The 13166-nt window shown below is 40.0% G+C and overlaps 1 protein-coding gene across 7 annotated transcripts in view; it reads left to right on the top strand.

Annotated features, from left to right (window-relative positions):
• Positions 1–13166, top strand: part of ATRNL1 (attractin like 1) — an 818312-nt gene that overhangs the window by 163373 nt on the left and 641773 nt on the right. For all 7 annotated transcript variants that reach the window (XR_011382205.2, XM_089314254.1, XM_070057169.2 and 4 more), the window contains one exon: positions 8395–8549. Coding sequence is in view for 6 of the 7 variants with exons in the window: in XM_089314254.1 (XP_089170380.1) it covers positions 8395–8549 (155 nt within the window). In the remaining variant the exon portion in view is untranslated. The remainder of the gene's footprint in view (positions 1–8394; positions 8550–13166) is intronic.

Below are 13166 nucleotides of genomic sequence, written 5' to 3'. Positions count from 1 at the left end.
ACCCATGTAGTATAATAGAACTATAATATCCACCACATATGTAGGCTTAAATTTTCTAGCAGCAGTTTTTTTTTAAAGGTTTATTTATTTATTTGAAAGTCAGAGGTACACAGAGAGAGAGAGAGAGGGAGAGAGAGAGAGGTCCTCCATCTGACGGGGGCTGGTGCTGTGGCATAGCAGGTAAAGCCACCACCAGGAGCACTTGCATCCCATATGGGCACCGGATAGAATCCTGGCTGCCCTCGTTGGAGACCCGGAAGAAGCTCCTGGCTTCTGGCTTCGGAATGGTGCAGTTCCAGCTGTTGCGGCCAACTGGGGAGTGAATCAGGGGATGGAAGACCCCTCTCTCTCTCTCTCTCTCTCCCTATGCTTCTCTCTCTGTGTACCTCTTTCAAGTAAATAAACAAATCTAAAAAAATAAAATAAAAAAGAGTTACAGAGAGAGATAGAGACAGAGGTCTTCCATTTGCTGATTTCCTCCCCAAATGGCCACAATGGCCAGAGCTGAGCCCATCCAAAGCCAGGAGCCAGGAGCTTCTTCTGGAGCTCCTATGTGGGTTCAGGGCCCCAAGGAGTTGGACCATCCTCTGCTGCTTTCCCAGGCCATCAGCAGGGAGCTGGATGGAAAGTGGAGCATGTGGAAGCCTCTCAATACCTGACTTCAAAGCATACTACAAAGCTATATTAATTAAAACAGCATGGTAATAGCATAAACTACCCAATTAATACTGCTTTTTCTGTATCCCACAGATTTTGATATGTTGTTTTTTCATTTTCATTTATTTCAAGAAAGTGTTTGATTTCCTTAGTGACCCATTGATATTCATAGCATGCTGTTTAATTTGCAAGAATTTATGAGTATTATATTGTTCTTCTTGCTGTTGATTTCTAGCTTTATTACTTTATGATCTGAGAAGAAATGTGGTGTAATTTCAGTCCTTTTAAATTTGCTGACACTTGGTTTGTAGCCTAATATGTGGTTTATCCTAGAAAATGTTCTGTGAGCTGATGAGAAGAGTGTGTGTTCTGTAGCTGTTGTATGAAATATCTTGTAATATCCCCCTTAGGGCTCCAGGCTGTACTCACACCACCCTCTCCCTCTGCCATATCAGCAGTGGCACGGGTTGCTGCAGTTTGATCTCACCTCAGTCACCAAAGCTGGCGAGTTCTCGGGAACGCATCTTCTGGAGTCCTGTGTTGTATCTGTGTTCGTGCTGCATGTCCACACCTTGCACGCAGATCCACGGCATTCCTCTTCCTTCTGTAGAATTTCCACTATGATTTTCTCTCTAACTCTCCCCTGAGGATGTACTTCTTTGTGTGTGTGTATTTTACTACTTAACCCTTGCCTAGCACAGTACGCCATTCCCTATTCTGCCATCCTGCTCAATTTTTGATTTACTGTCAGCTTTGCAATGATATCAGGATAGCTACTCCTGTTAGTTTTTGGTTTCCATTTGCCTGGTGTATTTTTTTTTTAGTCCTCCATTTTTAGTCTGTGTTTATCTTTGTGTGTGAATTGAGTTTTTTGTAGGTAGCATATAGTGGGGCCATAGTTTTTTATCTGTTCAGCTAACCTAAGTCTTTTGGTTGGTGAATTTAATCTATATTCAAGGTTACTACTGATAGATAAAAACTTAAGAGCTGTCATTTTGTTGTTTGAATAATAATTCTGCCTATTCTGTTAGTGATTTTTTTTCTGTAATGTGTTTTTATATTTATTTCTAATGCAGGAGGCCCTTAAGGATTTCTTGTAAGCTTGGCCTGGTTGTGGTGTTTTTGCTTATCTGGGAAATGAATTATTTCTCTTTCACTTTTAAAGGATAGCTTCACTGGAAGTAATATTTTCATTGGAAGTTGTTTTTTCTTTTCTAAGATTTATTAGACAGGTAGAATTACAGAGAGAGAGGGAAAGACAGAAAGATCTTCCATCCACTGCTTCACTGCCCAAACGGCTGCAACACTCCCCAAGTGTCTGCAACAGCTGGAGCTGAGCCAGGCTGAAGCCAGGATTCAGGAGTTTCATCTGCATCTCTCGTGTGGGTGCAGGGGCCCAAGAACCTGGGCCATCTTTTATCACTTTCAGAGGTGCATTAGCAGGGATCTAGATAAGAAGTAGAGCAACTGGGACTCCAGCTGGCACCCATGTGGGATGTTGGTGTTGCAGGTGGCAACTTTACACACTATGCCACAATGCCAACCCCTGTTTTTTTAAAAGATTTATTTTTATTTATTTTAAATTAAAATCATAGGGAGAGAGGGAGAGACAGAGAGAAATCTTCCATCCATTTGTTCAGTCTTCAAATGGCCAAATTGTCAGGGCTGTGCCAGGGTGAAGCCAGTAACCAGGAGCGTTTTCCACATCTCACATGCATGTGTCAGGTGCCCAAGGACTTGGGCCATCTTCCACAGCTGAGCAGATAGCTGGATTAGAAGTGGAGCACCTGAGACTCAAACTGGTGCTCATATAGAATGTCGATGTTGCAGGTGATGGCTTTACCTTTTATGCCATAACACTGGCCCTGAAAGTTTTTTTTTTTTTTCTTTTAAGACCTTGAATATATCATCCTTCTCTCTTTTGGCCTGTAAGGTTTCTGCTGAGAAGTCTGATGTTAATCTAATTGGTTTTCCTTCATATGTGACTTGGTGCTTTCCTCTTACTGTCTTTAGGATTCTCTCCTTTAACTTTTCACAATTTGACTATGATATGCCTTGGAGATGATTGGTTTTGGTTGAGCCTGCTTGGGTTCTTTTTATCTTGTATCTGGGTGTTCATGTCTACCAAGACCTGGGAAATTTTCAACTATCATTTCATTTAGCAGGTTCTCAGTGCCTTTTTCTTTTTCTTCTCCTTCAGGAATACCTATAATATAAATATTTGATCTTTTAATAATATCCTGTATTTCATGTAGACTTTATTGTTTTTAATTCTCTTCTGTTTCAGCATTCTTGTTCTTTTTTTTTTTTTTTTTTTTTTTTTTTTTTTTTTTTGACAGGCAGAGTGGATAGTGTGAGAGAGAGACAGAGAGAAAGGTCTTCCTTTTTGCTGTTGGCCACCATGGGCAGCATGCTGCAGCTGGCGCACCGTGCTGATCCGAAGGCAGGAGCCAGGTGCTTCTCCTGGTCTCCCATGGGGTGCAGGGCCCAAGCACTTGGGCCATCCTCCACTGCCTTCCTGGGCCACAGCAGAGAGCTGGCCTGGAAGAGGGGCAACCGGGAAAGAATCCGGCGCCCCGACCAGGACTAGAACCTGGTGTGCCAGTGCCGCTAGGTGGAGGATTAGCCTATTGAGCCGCGGCGCCGGCCGAGCATTCTTGTTCTTGAGGTCAAAATTCTTTCTTCCATTTGGTCTATTCTGTTATTAATGCTCATAATGGGGCTGGTGCTGTGGTTTAGCAGTAGAATCCTTGTCTCCAGTACTGGCATCCCATATGGGCTCTGGTTCTAGTTCCGGCTGCTCTACTTCCCACCCAGCTCTCTGGTATGGCCTGAGAAAGCAGTAGAAGATGGTCCAAGTCCTTGGACCCCTGCACCCACGTGGGAGACCCAGCAGAAGCTCTTGGTTCCTGGCTTCGAAGTGGTCCAGCTCCGGCTGCTGCAGACATTTGGGGAGTGAACCAGCGGATGGAAGACATTTTTTTCTCTCTCTCTTCCTCTGCCTCTCTGTAACTCTGCCTTTAAAATAAAATAATTTTTTAAAAAAAGAACTCATAATCATTTTTTATTTCACTGATTGAAGATTTAATCTCCAAAATTTCTATTTGGTCCTTAACAAATTCTATCTCCTTAGTAATATTTTTATTCATGTCACTCATTGATTTCCTTATTTATTTAATCTTTCTATCTGTGTTCTCTTGTATCTTTTTGAGTTTCCTTACAACCATTATTTTGGATTGTATATCTGTCATTTCATAGATTTCCTTCAGTTCAGGATCTAATTCTGGAACAATTATTGTGTTCTTTTGGAGATATCATACTACCCTGTTTCTTTATGTTTCCTATGTCCCTCTGTTGACATTTATCGATCTTGTGCAGTTGTTCCTTCTTTATAGAGTAGGTCTTATTGAAAAAGAGTTTATGGTTTAGCTGGAATACGGGGTTATCATTTGACTTGTTCTTTTGGCTTCTGTTCTGGATGATCCCATAACTACAGGTGATCCCATCACTACAGGCTGGATGAGAGATGCAACTTTCCTTTACTTTTCCTTTTTTCTTTCTTCTTTCCTTTCTTTTCTCTCTCCTCTCTCCCCTATCCCCTTTCCCTTCTCCCCTCTCTCCCCTCTCCTCTCCCCTCCCTTCTCCCCTCTCTCCTCTCCCCTCTCTATCCTCTCCCCTCTCTATCCTCTCCCCTCTCTCCTCTCTCCTCTCCCCTCTCCCCTCTCTCCCCTCTCCCCTTTCTCCTCTCTCCCCTCTCTCCTCTCTATCCTCTCCCCTCTCTCCCCTCTCCCCTCTCTCCTCTCTATCCTCTCCCCTCTCTCCTCTCCCTCCCCTCTCTCCTCTCTCCTCTCTCCCCTCTCTCCTCTCTATCCTCTCCCTTCTCTCTCCTCTCCCCTCTCTCCTCTCCCCCCCTCCCCTCTCCTCTCTCCTCTCTATCCTCTCCGCTCTCTCCTCTCCCCTCTCTCTTCTCTATCCTCTCCCCTCTCTCCCCTCTCCCCTCTCCTCTCTCCTCTCTATCCTCTCCCCTCTCTCCCCCTCTCCCCTCTCCCCTCTCTCCTCTCCCCTCTCTCTTCTCTATCCTCTCCCCTCTCTCCCCTCTCCTCTCCCCTCTCTCCTCTCTCCCCTCTCTCCTCTCTATCCTCTCCTCTCTCTCTCCTCTCCCCTCTCTCCTCTCCCCCCTCTCCTCTCTCCTCTCTATCCTCTCCGCTCTCTCCTCTCCCCTCTCTCTTCTCTATCCTCTCCCCTCTCTCCCCTCTCCTCTCTCCCCTCTATCCTCTCCCCTCTCTCCTCTCTATCCTCTCCCCTCTCTCCCCTCTCCCCTCTCCTCTCTATCCTCTCCCCTCTCTCCTCTCCCCTCTCTCCTCTCTCTACTCTCTCTCCTCTCTCTCCTCTCTCTACCCTCTCCCCTCTCTCCTCTCTCCCCTCTCCTCTCTCCTCTCTCTCCTCTCTCCTCTCTCCCCTCTCTCCTCTCCCCTCTCTCCCCTCTCCCCTCTCTCCTCTCTCCCCTCTCTCCTCTCTATCCTCTCCCTTCTCTACCCTCTCTCCTCTCCCCTCTCTCCTCTCTCTACCCTCTCTCCTCTCTCTACCCTCTCCCCTCTCTCCTCTCTATCCTCTCTCCTCTCTCCCCTCTCTCCTCTCTCTCCTCTCCCCTCTCTCCCCTTCCTCTCCCCTCTCTCCCCTCTCTCCTCTCTCCCCTGTCTCCTCTCCCCTCTCTCTCCTCTCTCCTCTCCCCTCTCTCCTCTCTCCCCTCTCCTCTCTCCCTTCTCCTCTCTCCTCTCTATCCTCTCTCCTCTCTCCCCTCTCTCCTCTCCCCTCTCTCTCCTCTCCCCTCTCTCCTCTCTCCTCTCTCCTCTCCCCTCTCTCTCCTCTCCCCTCTCTCCTCTCCCCTCTCTCCTCTCTCCCCTCTCTCCCCTCTCTCCTCTCCCCTCTCTCCCCTCTCTCCCCTCTCTACCCTCTCTCCTCTCTCTCCTCTCTACCCTCTGCCCTCTCTCCCCTCTCTCCTCTCCCCTCTCTCCTCTCCCCTCTCTCTCTCTCTCTCTCCTCTCCCCTCTCTCCCCTCTCTCCCCTCTCTCCTCTCTCTCCTCTCTCTCTTCTCCCCTCTCTCCTCTCTCCCCTCTCCTCTCTCCTCTCTATCCTTTCTCCTCTCTCCCCTCTCTCCTCTCTCCTCTCCCCTCTCTCCTCTCCCCTCTCTCCTCTCCCCTCTCTCCTCTCCCCTCTCTCCTCTCTCCCCTCTCTCCTCTCCCCTCTCTACCCTCTCTACCCTCTCTCCTCTCTCCTCTCTCTCCCCTCTCTCCTCTCCCCTCTCTCCTCTCCCCTCTCCCCTCTCTCTCTCTCTCTCTCCTCTCCCCTCTCTCCCCTCTCTCCCCTCTCTCTCCTCTCTCTCCTCTCTCTCTTCTCCCCTCTCTCCTCTCTCCCCTCCCCTCTCTCCCCTCTCTCCCCTCTCCCCTCTCTCCCCTCTCTCCTCTCCCCTCTCTCCCCTCTCTCCTCTCCCCTCTCTACCCTCTCTCCTCTCCCCTCTCTCCCCTCTCTCCCCTCTCCCCTCTCTCCCCTCTCTCCTCTCCCCTCTCTCCCCTCTCTCCTCTCCCTTCTCTCTCCTCTCTCCTCTCCCCCCTCTCTCTCTCCTCTCCCCTCTCTCCTCTCTCCCCTCTCTCCCCTCTCTCCCCTCTCTCCTCTCTACCCTCTCTCCTCTCTATCCTCTGCCCTCTCTCCCCTCTCTCCTCTCTCTCCTCTCTCCTCTCTCCCCTCTCTCCTCTCTACCCTCTCTCCTCTCCCCCCTCTCTCACTCCTCTCCCCTCTCTCTCCTCTCTCCCCCCTTTCTCCCCTCTCTCCCCTCTCTCCTATCTCCTCTCTCCTCTCCTCCTCTCTCCTCTCTCCCCTCTCCTCCCCCCCGCCCCTTACTTACTTACACCAGGAACCTAGAATTCCATCCAGGTCTCCCACGTGGGTATAGGGGCACAAGCACTTGAACTGTGTTTTGCCTTCCAGAATTCATTAGCAGGATGCTTAATCAGATAAAGAAGGTAGCTAGATAAGGGATGAAAGCATCCCCTGCAGTGTAGGGACAATCTTTGTGCCCCTGTTTTAGAGTTGTATATGGTTAGGCTTAGTGGCTTCTTTCTTGTGGAATCATACCACTGCCTTAATTGCAGAGTATTGGATGTGAATGGTAATCTCTGGTCTTCTCAGCTTGCCTCTTCTGGCAAGGAACCTCTGCGTTATGGGTGAGGTGAGGAAAACATTATTGGACTCCAGTATTTTCAGCCTTCTGGGCCTCATATTCAGTTAAAACTCTTGAGGAGGGGCTGGGTAGAGGAAGAGCACCCAGCCTCTCATGTTTTTTCATGGAGTAGAGCTGTAACCCAGAGCTGGGAGCATGAGAATGACTGGCTGGCAGTCTGCCACTCCTAGTGAGACTGCACTCACCTGGACTGGGAGCTGAGAGAGAAAGGATCTTTGTGTACTTGCCTGGAACCACCTGAGGTGGGACTTCTGTCAGGTTGAACTCGTTGTGTGTTTGTGGGCAAGGTATGAGGGGAAGGAGTGGAGTAAATATTGTTATCTGATACCATAGATTATTACTATTCTTACTGAAATTTAATAGATATTCTTGAGTAAAAATTTTTTTGTTTTTGCTCATAGTAAACTTTTCTGAGATTATAAATGATTGTTGTTGTATGTCATTGTTATTATTATTATTTATTAACTAACTATAATTCTTTCCAAGGGAGGGTGTGGAACTCCCCATTTTCCCACTCTAGAAGTTAACCTCATATTTTTTATCTATTAATTGGTATTATAATACATGGTTTTGGAGATACTTTATATGGCATATTAACTATAACATGTATACTAACTGTTTACATTTTAATGCTTTGTACCAGGATTTTATATAGAGTAACTGTGAAGTGTTGATGCATATTGTCATGTTCCTTTATTATATATTCATTCATTAATGTCAATTATAATTATGAGCATCTATTTATAATACTTTTTCTCAGAATTATATCTTAATTAAAAGAACATTTGTGTTCTCAAAAATACATTGATTATAACTTAAATACACAAAAATACAGATGTGTCAACAATTTTGAGCAAAGTAATCTGCACACAAATGAATGTGATCTATATGATTCTATTTATGTAAGCTACAGAAGTAGCAAAGTAAGTCTGTATTGTCAGAAGCACAATAGTAGTAATTTTTCTTCTTTTGTTTTCGAACTGGGAGTTGGTTGCTTAGTTGTGTTAGTTGTGTTTTTCTTGTGAAAATCATTGAGTTTTAGATTTACATGCACTTTTGTGCATGTTAAGTCATACTTTAAAAAGTTTAGAAAACATATTTAAGGATCCTATATAAGTTATATAGTTTTTTTTAACCAAAGACAGTTTACAGTAAATTTACTTTAACTTTTTCTTATTTTAGTGTTTAAAATGGTGATGTTTTTATCCTCCAACTTTGAGATTTGTTTCCTTATTTTATAAAATGGAAATGTTAATAACATTATTATGAGTATTAACAAACCTGTTTGTTATGTTTCCTCAAAGAATTTTAAAATACTGGGAATCTTAAGATATTTTTTAAAATGTGAAGTTTTGAGATCATTTCTAAGATGTTAAAAAATTTTCCCCCCAACAAATCTAAGGAAAATTCTGTTTGCACATTAGGTTCTTTATATAATATAACTAAATCAGGAAGATCTTTTTATCTTTTGTAATACATTTTTAAATTTTATTCTGTAGGACTATTTTGAGAGAAAGTGGGTTTGCCAGATACCTTCATTCAGCTGTTCTTATCAATGGAGCTATGCTTATTTTTGGAGGAAATACCCATAATGACACTTCCTTGAGTAACGGTGCAAAATGTTTTTCTGCCGATTTCCTGGCATATGACATAGGTATGTATCTGTTAGGATTCTACAAAGTAGGAAGTAATCAGATTTTCCACATAGAAATTCTAAAATACATAAATTGACAGCATGTGTAAATGTCATTTTTGAAATAAATTCAATGATAGATTATAAATGAGAGTTTCTCCCATTTCAGCAAAATAGTATCAGATTTGGGAACAAATCTGCCAGTGTGAGTTAGGAGTGAAGATGGAAATATAGAAGTCTAGGTTTTTGAAAACTCTTGTATATTGTATCCCTGTGTGAGTTTTGTATCGCTCTATTATGTTTGGTTTTATAGTAGCTTTTTAGTAGCACTCTCAAATTGTGTCAATTCCAAGTATCAGGAATGCAACCATTTAGGTTTAGTATAGAAGAACAAAAATGAACTTATAGTAAACACACCTGATAAATTTAGTAAAAATAGTAATCGTATACAACTAGAGAAAGGAGTATAGAAAAATTAGAACTAGAGAAATAAGTTTGTGAGACAAAATGGAAACCCAGAAGCAACTAAACAGCAAGAAACTTTCCAGATAACCAGAAGTATAGTGCATTTATATAATTTGTTAATTTTAATTATAGTATCTATAGTCTGGTTGATTTAAATGAATTTATTTATTGAAATGCTATATTTAGCAATCCATCATAACTATAGTGAAAATCTGACATTTAAAATTTTTGTGGTACAAAGTTATTTGACAAAAATAAAGGAGACCAAAGAATGAAGATATAATAGAAGTATACTTTTCCTCTTAAACATCACATAGACACAAAGTCTGATTTGGAAAATTATTTCAAGTGGCTGAATAGAGAAAATTATCAAGTTTATTTGAAATAAAATTCACAGTAATGATTTTTTTAACTCAGTCTATAATTAATTTTTAAGATCCTAAATGATCAAAGCTTACCTTTCTGAAATAATAATTTGAAATAATAGCTCATGATGAATATAGAATTTTGTCAGCTTTTGGAAGGCTCGTAAATCAATGTCTGAGATTCAGAAAAATGGGTTCAATGAGGAAGTGGATCTAGGCTGTCATTGACCTTCCTAGAATCTGTCATTACCAGGCTGGCGCTATCAACATTTTGCTTATTGTAATGAGATAGCTTATTTTTCTGTAAACAGATGGAAGTTTTGTTTATTTGTCTTCTGAGAAAAATCCTAGGAAATGTGCAGAATTTTATAGTCATTATTAAAAAGTGAGATTTTTGAACTTTTGATAAAGATTTTTTGAAGAGTTTCCACAGAATATTTGTGCTTTGATGCATTTAAGATTGAACTATTTTGTAGCTGACGTATTTGGAATATATGTTTATTTCATACTGTTGGTGATTATGATAATTCGAGTTTCATGTGTGATAAATTGCTAATGAAAAAATGGGTTTTTGTCGCAGAAGGGTGATAGAAGTGTTAGATTTATCATTATTCTAATTACTGCTATTTATTAAGTTCCTTTGATTGCTAGATGCTTTATGAAGAGATTGTACACAAAATCTGTAATCTCTATAATCACCTTGAATCAAGTGTTATCATCATCATTTTTGGAAGATTAAATAAACAAGAATTACAGGAACTTGTTCAAAGTCATTCAGGTAGTAATTGATAGATATAGCTTTTTTAACACCTAAAACTCAGTGTAGTCTTTCTACCTGAGTACACCATAAGGATTAGCGCAAGTGAATTGTTCCAAATGGGAAGAATATTGTATTTTAAATAGTTTTGTATTTTAATGTAGATTTTTTCCTCTAACATCACCAACAAAAACATAAAGGCAACCATTTAATTCAATGTAGAATGAAAGTATTATGTTTCATTTCACTTAATTATTTGTGTAGTTCCCAATAACATTTTCCCAATATAACCTGTATTTATCCTCTTGATTTTGTAGCATTAAATGTTGGAATAATTTTCTAGGAAAAAGTGTTTCATATTATTTTCATACTCCATCAAGTGCTTTTCAAAATAGTTATTTTCCTAATAGAGTATGATATTGTGGTAATATATATAAGCATTGCATAATAAGCTACCTAGGAAATAGCTCTTTTTTAAAAAAAAAAAGTCATGTTGCTTTTTTTTCTCTTTAAGTATGTATAATAGGATTTTTTTGTGTGCATTTAACTGCAATGCACCTAAAGACTTAGCTGCTTGCTTTCTGTTATATAATGTTTACACCAATAGGAATTTTTGTGCCAATTCTCATTTTTCATTGTTGTAAAATATTCTATTTCAACATTACTGCCATAGTAAATTTTATATAGAGACATCATTAATCTTTCAGACTATGATCTTGCCTTCAGAGTTCTCATTATATTATGCATGATAGATCATGGCTGTACCTTGGCATTCCCTTTTTGAAGGTTGTTGTGGGCGGAAAGCAGACCTATAGGCTCAGAGACTTTGAGATTAGTCACTGATCATTTATATTCTCAAAAAATGAATGAAGTGGAATTGAGAATAGGGACAAAGCTGGTGTATCAGTCTGGATTGACTGTAACATATAGCACGACACATTACTTACTATTCTTGTTTGTAAGTCCAACTTGAAGTCAGCTTTTAAAATTTGAAAATTTTACTTTTTTTGGTTATTATTTAGTCATATTATTGCTTTCAGAAAGTTACCATAATACCTTATTCAAGATTTAAAGGATCTTTCTACCAAAAATAGCCTTCTATTAGAATCCTAAACAAGATGAAAAATCAGTTTATTATCATATTTTTTCTTCACAAAGATAATGGAATGTAATAGAAACATGAAAAAATAATATCCTGATGGATTATTTTAGCATGGAGTAGGATTTGTATAAGAAATAGTTGTTGTATGTAGAAAGCTGAACAACTGAAACTTCAAATCAGATTGAACTAATAATAGTTGTCTCTTTTTTTAAGATTTTAGTTATTTATTTTGAGAGGTAGAGTTACAAACAGAGAGTAGGCGAGACAGAAAGGTCTTCCATCTGCTCATTCGCTCCCTTAATAGCTGCAACTGCTGGATCTGAGCTGATCCGAGGCCAGGAGCCAGGAGCTTCTTCTGGGTCTCCATGTGAGTGCAGGGGCCCAAGTGCTTGGGCCATCTTCCACTGGCTTCCCAGGCCACAGCAGAGAATTAGATGGGAAGTGGAGCAGCCAGGACTTGAACCAGTGCCCATATGGGAGGCCAGCACTGCAGGTGGAGGCTTAGCCTACTATGCCATGGCACCAGCCTCAATAATAGATTTTTAAAAAAATTCCCTAAATGTGATTGTTTACTTGTGCCATTAAATTTTTTTGTAGGTGGTGGTTTTTTTTTTTACTTAAAAAATAAAAAAAAATTTAAAAAATTTTAATTAAAATTTATAAAAATTTAATAAAATTCTTTTAAAAATTTTACTGATATGTAAAAATTTGTATTTATGTGTGCTATGTGATGTTTCAGTAAATATTTACAATATATAGTGTTCAAATAAGGGCAGACATATCTGTCTCTTCATTTATCATTTCCTGTTGGTGAAAACATTCCAAACCCTTCTAGCTTTAGAAACATCTGGAAAACATTATAATTTTCTATAATTCCCTACTGTACAATAGAATACCAAAATGACTTTCTGCAATCTATCTATGACTTGGTACTCATCAATAAGCTTTTCTGAATCCCTTGTTAGGTAATTATTTAGAAATAAAATCAGTAAAAACTGAGAAGCAATCCCATATTTGAAGAAGTAACATTTTATTGCTAATGTTTGATTATTTGTGTTTTAAAATACAGTTGAATAGTTTGGAATAGCCTTATCACAAGTAGTTTATGAAGCATTTCATACATGCTATGTGGGGTGACACATCTCACTATGTATCTATGAAATGGATACAAAGCATATCATTTCATACAAAATGAAATTCAAATTTAAATAAGCAATTTAATTTTTTGGAACTTGAGCAACATTATGAAAATTCCATCTTGCTCTTCAGTTTTATAACTGTTTTCATTTTCTGGATATTTTTTGGTTCCTCCATCTGTCAATCAATAATTTTCTATGCTTTTCATTAAGTTCTTATGGTTCATTTATCATGAAAGCAATACCACTTGTTTGGCCACTGGAAAGAACTAGTTTGTTTCATTGTTAATCAGGAAACCCTTAAGATCATTTATGCTTTTTTTTCTCCAATGAATTTACCATTATTATTTTGAACTTTGTTGTGGCCTTTGCTCAAGATGTATTTTTTCTTTCTTTGGAATTATATATAAGAAATAGTATCTTATTATGTCTTAAAAATCAGGTCAATGAGTAAAAGAAAAAATGACCTTTGTTTTGAGAAAAGGGAGCAGTAACATTTGTCTAATGTTTCTTGTAGTGCTTGGGGCTTTACACATGTGTTATAATGTAATTCTTGTAACATCCATGTAGTGTGTGTTATATTCCATTTACAGAGGAAGACACTGATTTACCATTTTTCAACCCAGACTCACATAGATTGTAAGATTGGGTATTTAGAATTTAAAGTCAAATCTAAGTCCAGAGTTATCTCTTTTTTTCTTTTAAGATTGATTTATTTATTTGAAAGGCAGAGTTACAGAGAGGCAGAGGCAGATAGAGACAGGTCTTCCATCTACTGTTTCACTCCCTAAATGGCTGTAATTGTTGGAGGTA

The sequence above is a fragment of the Oryctolagus cuniculus genome, chromosome 15, assembly GCF_051225735.1.
Source record: "Oryctolagus cuniculus isolate XC-2025 breed Fujian yellow rabbit chromosome 15, ASM5122573v1, whole genome shotgun sequence".
In the NCBI taxonomy this organism is placed as follows: Eukaryota; Metazoa; Chordata; class Mammalia; order Lagomorpha; family Leporidae; genus Oryctolagus; species Oryctolagus cuniculus.
This window is presented reverse-complemented; position numbering and strand designations above follow the sequence as displayed.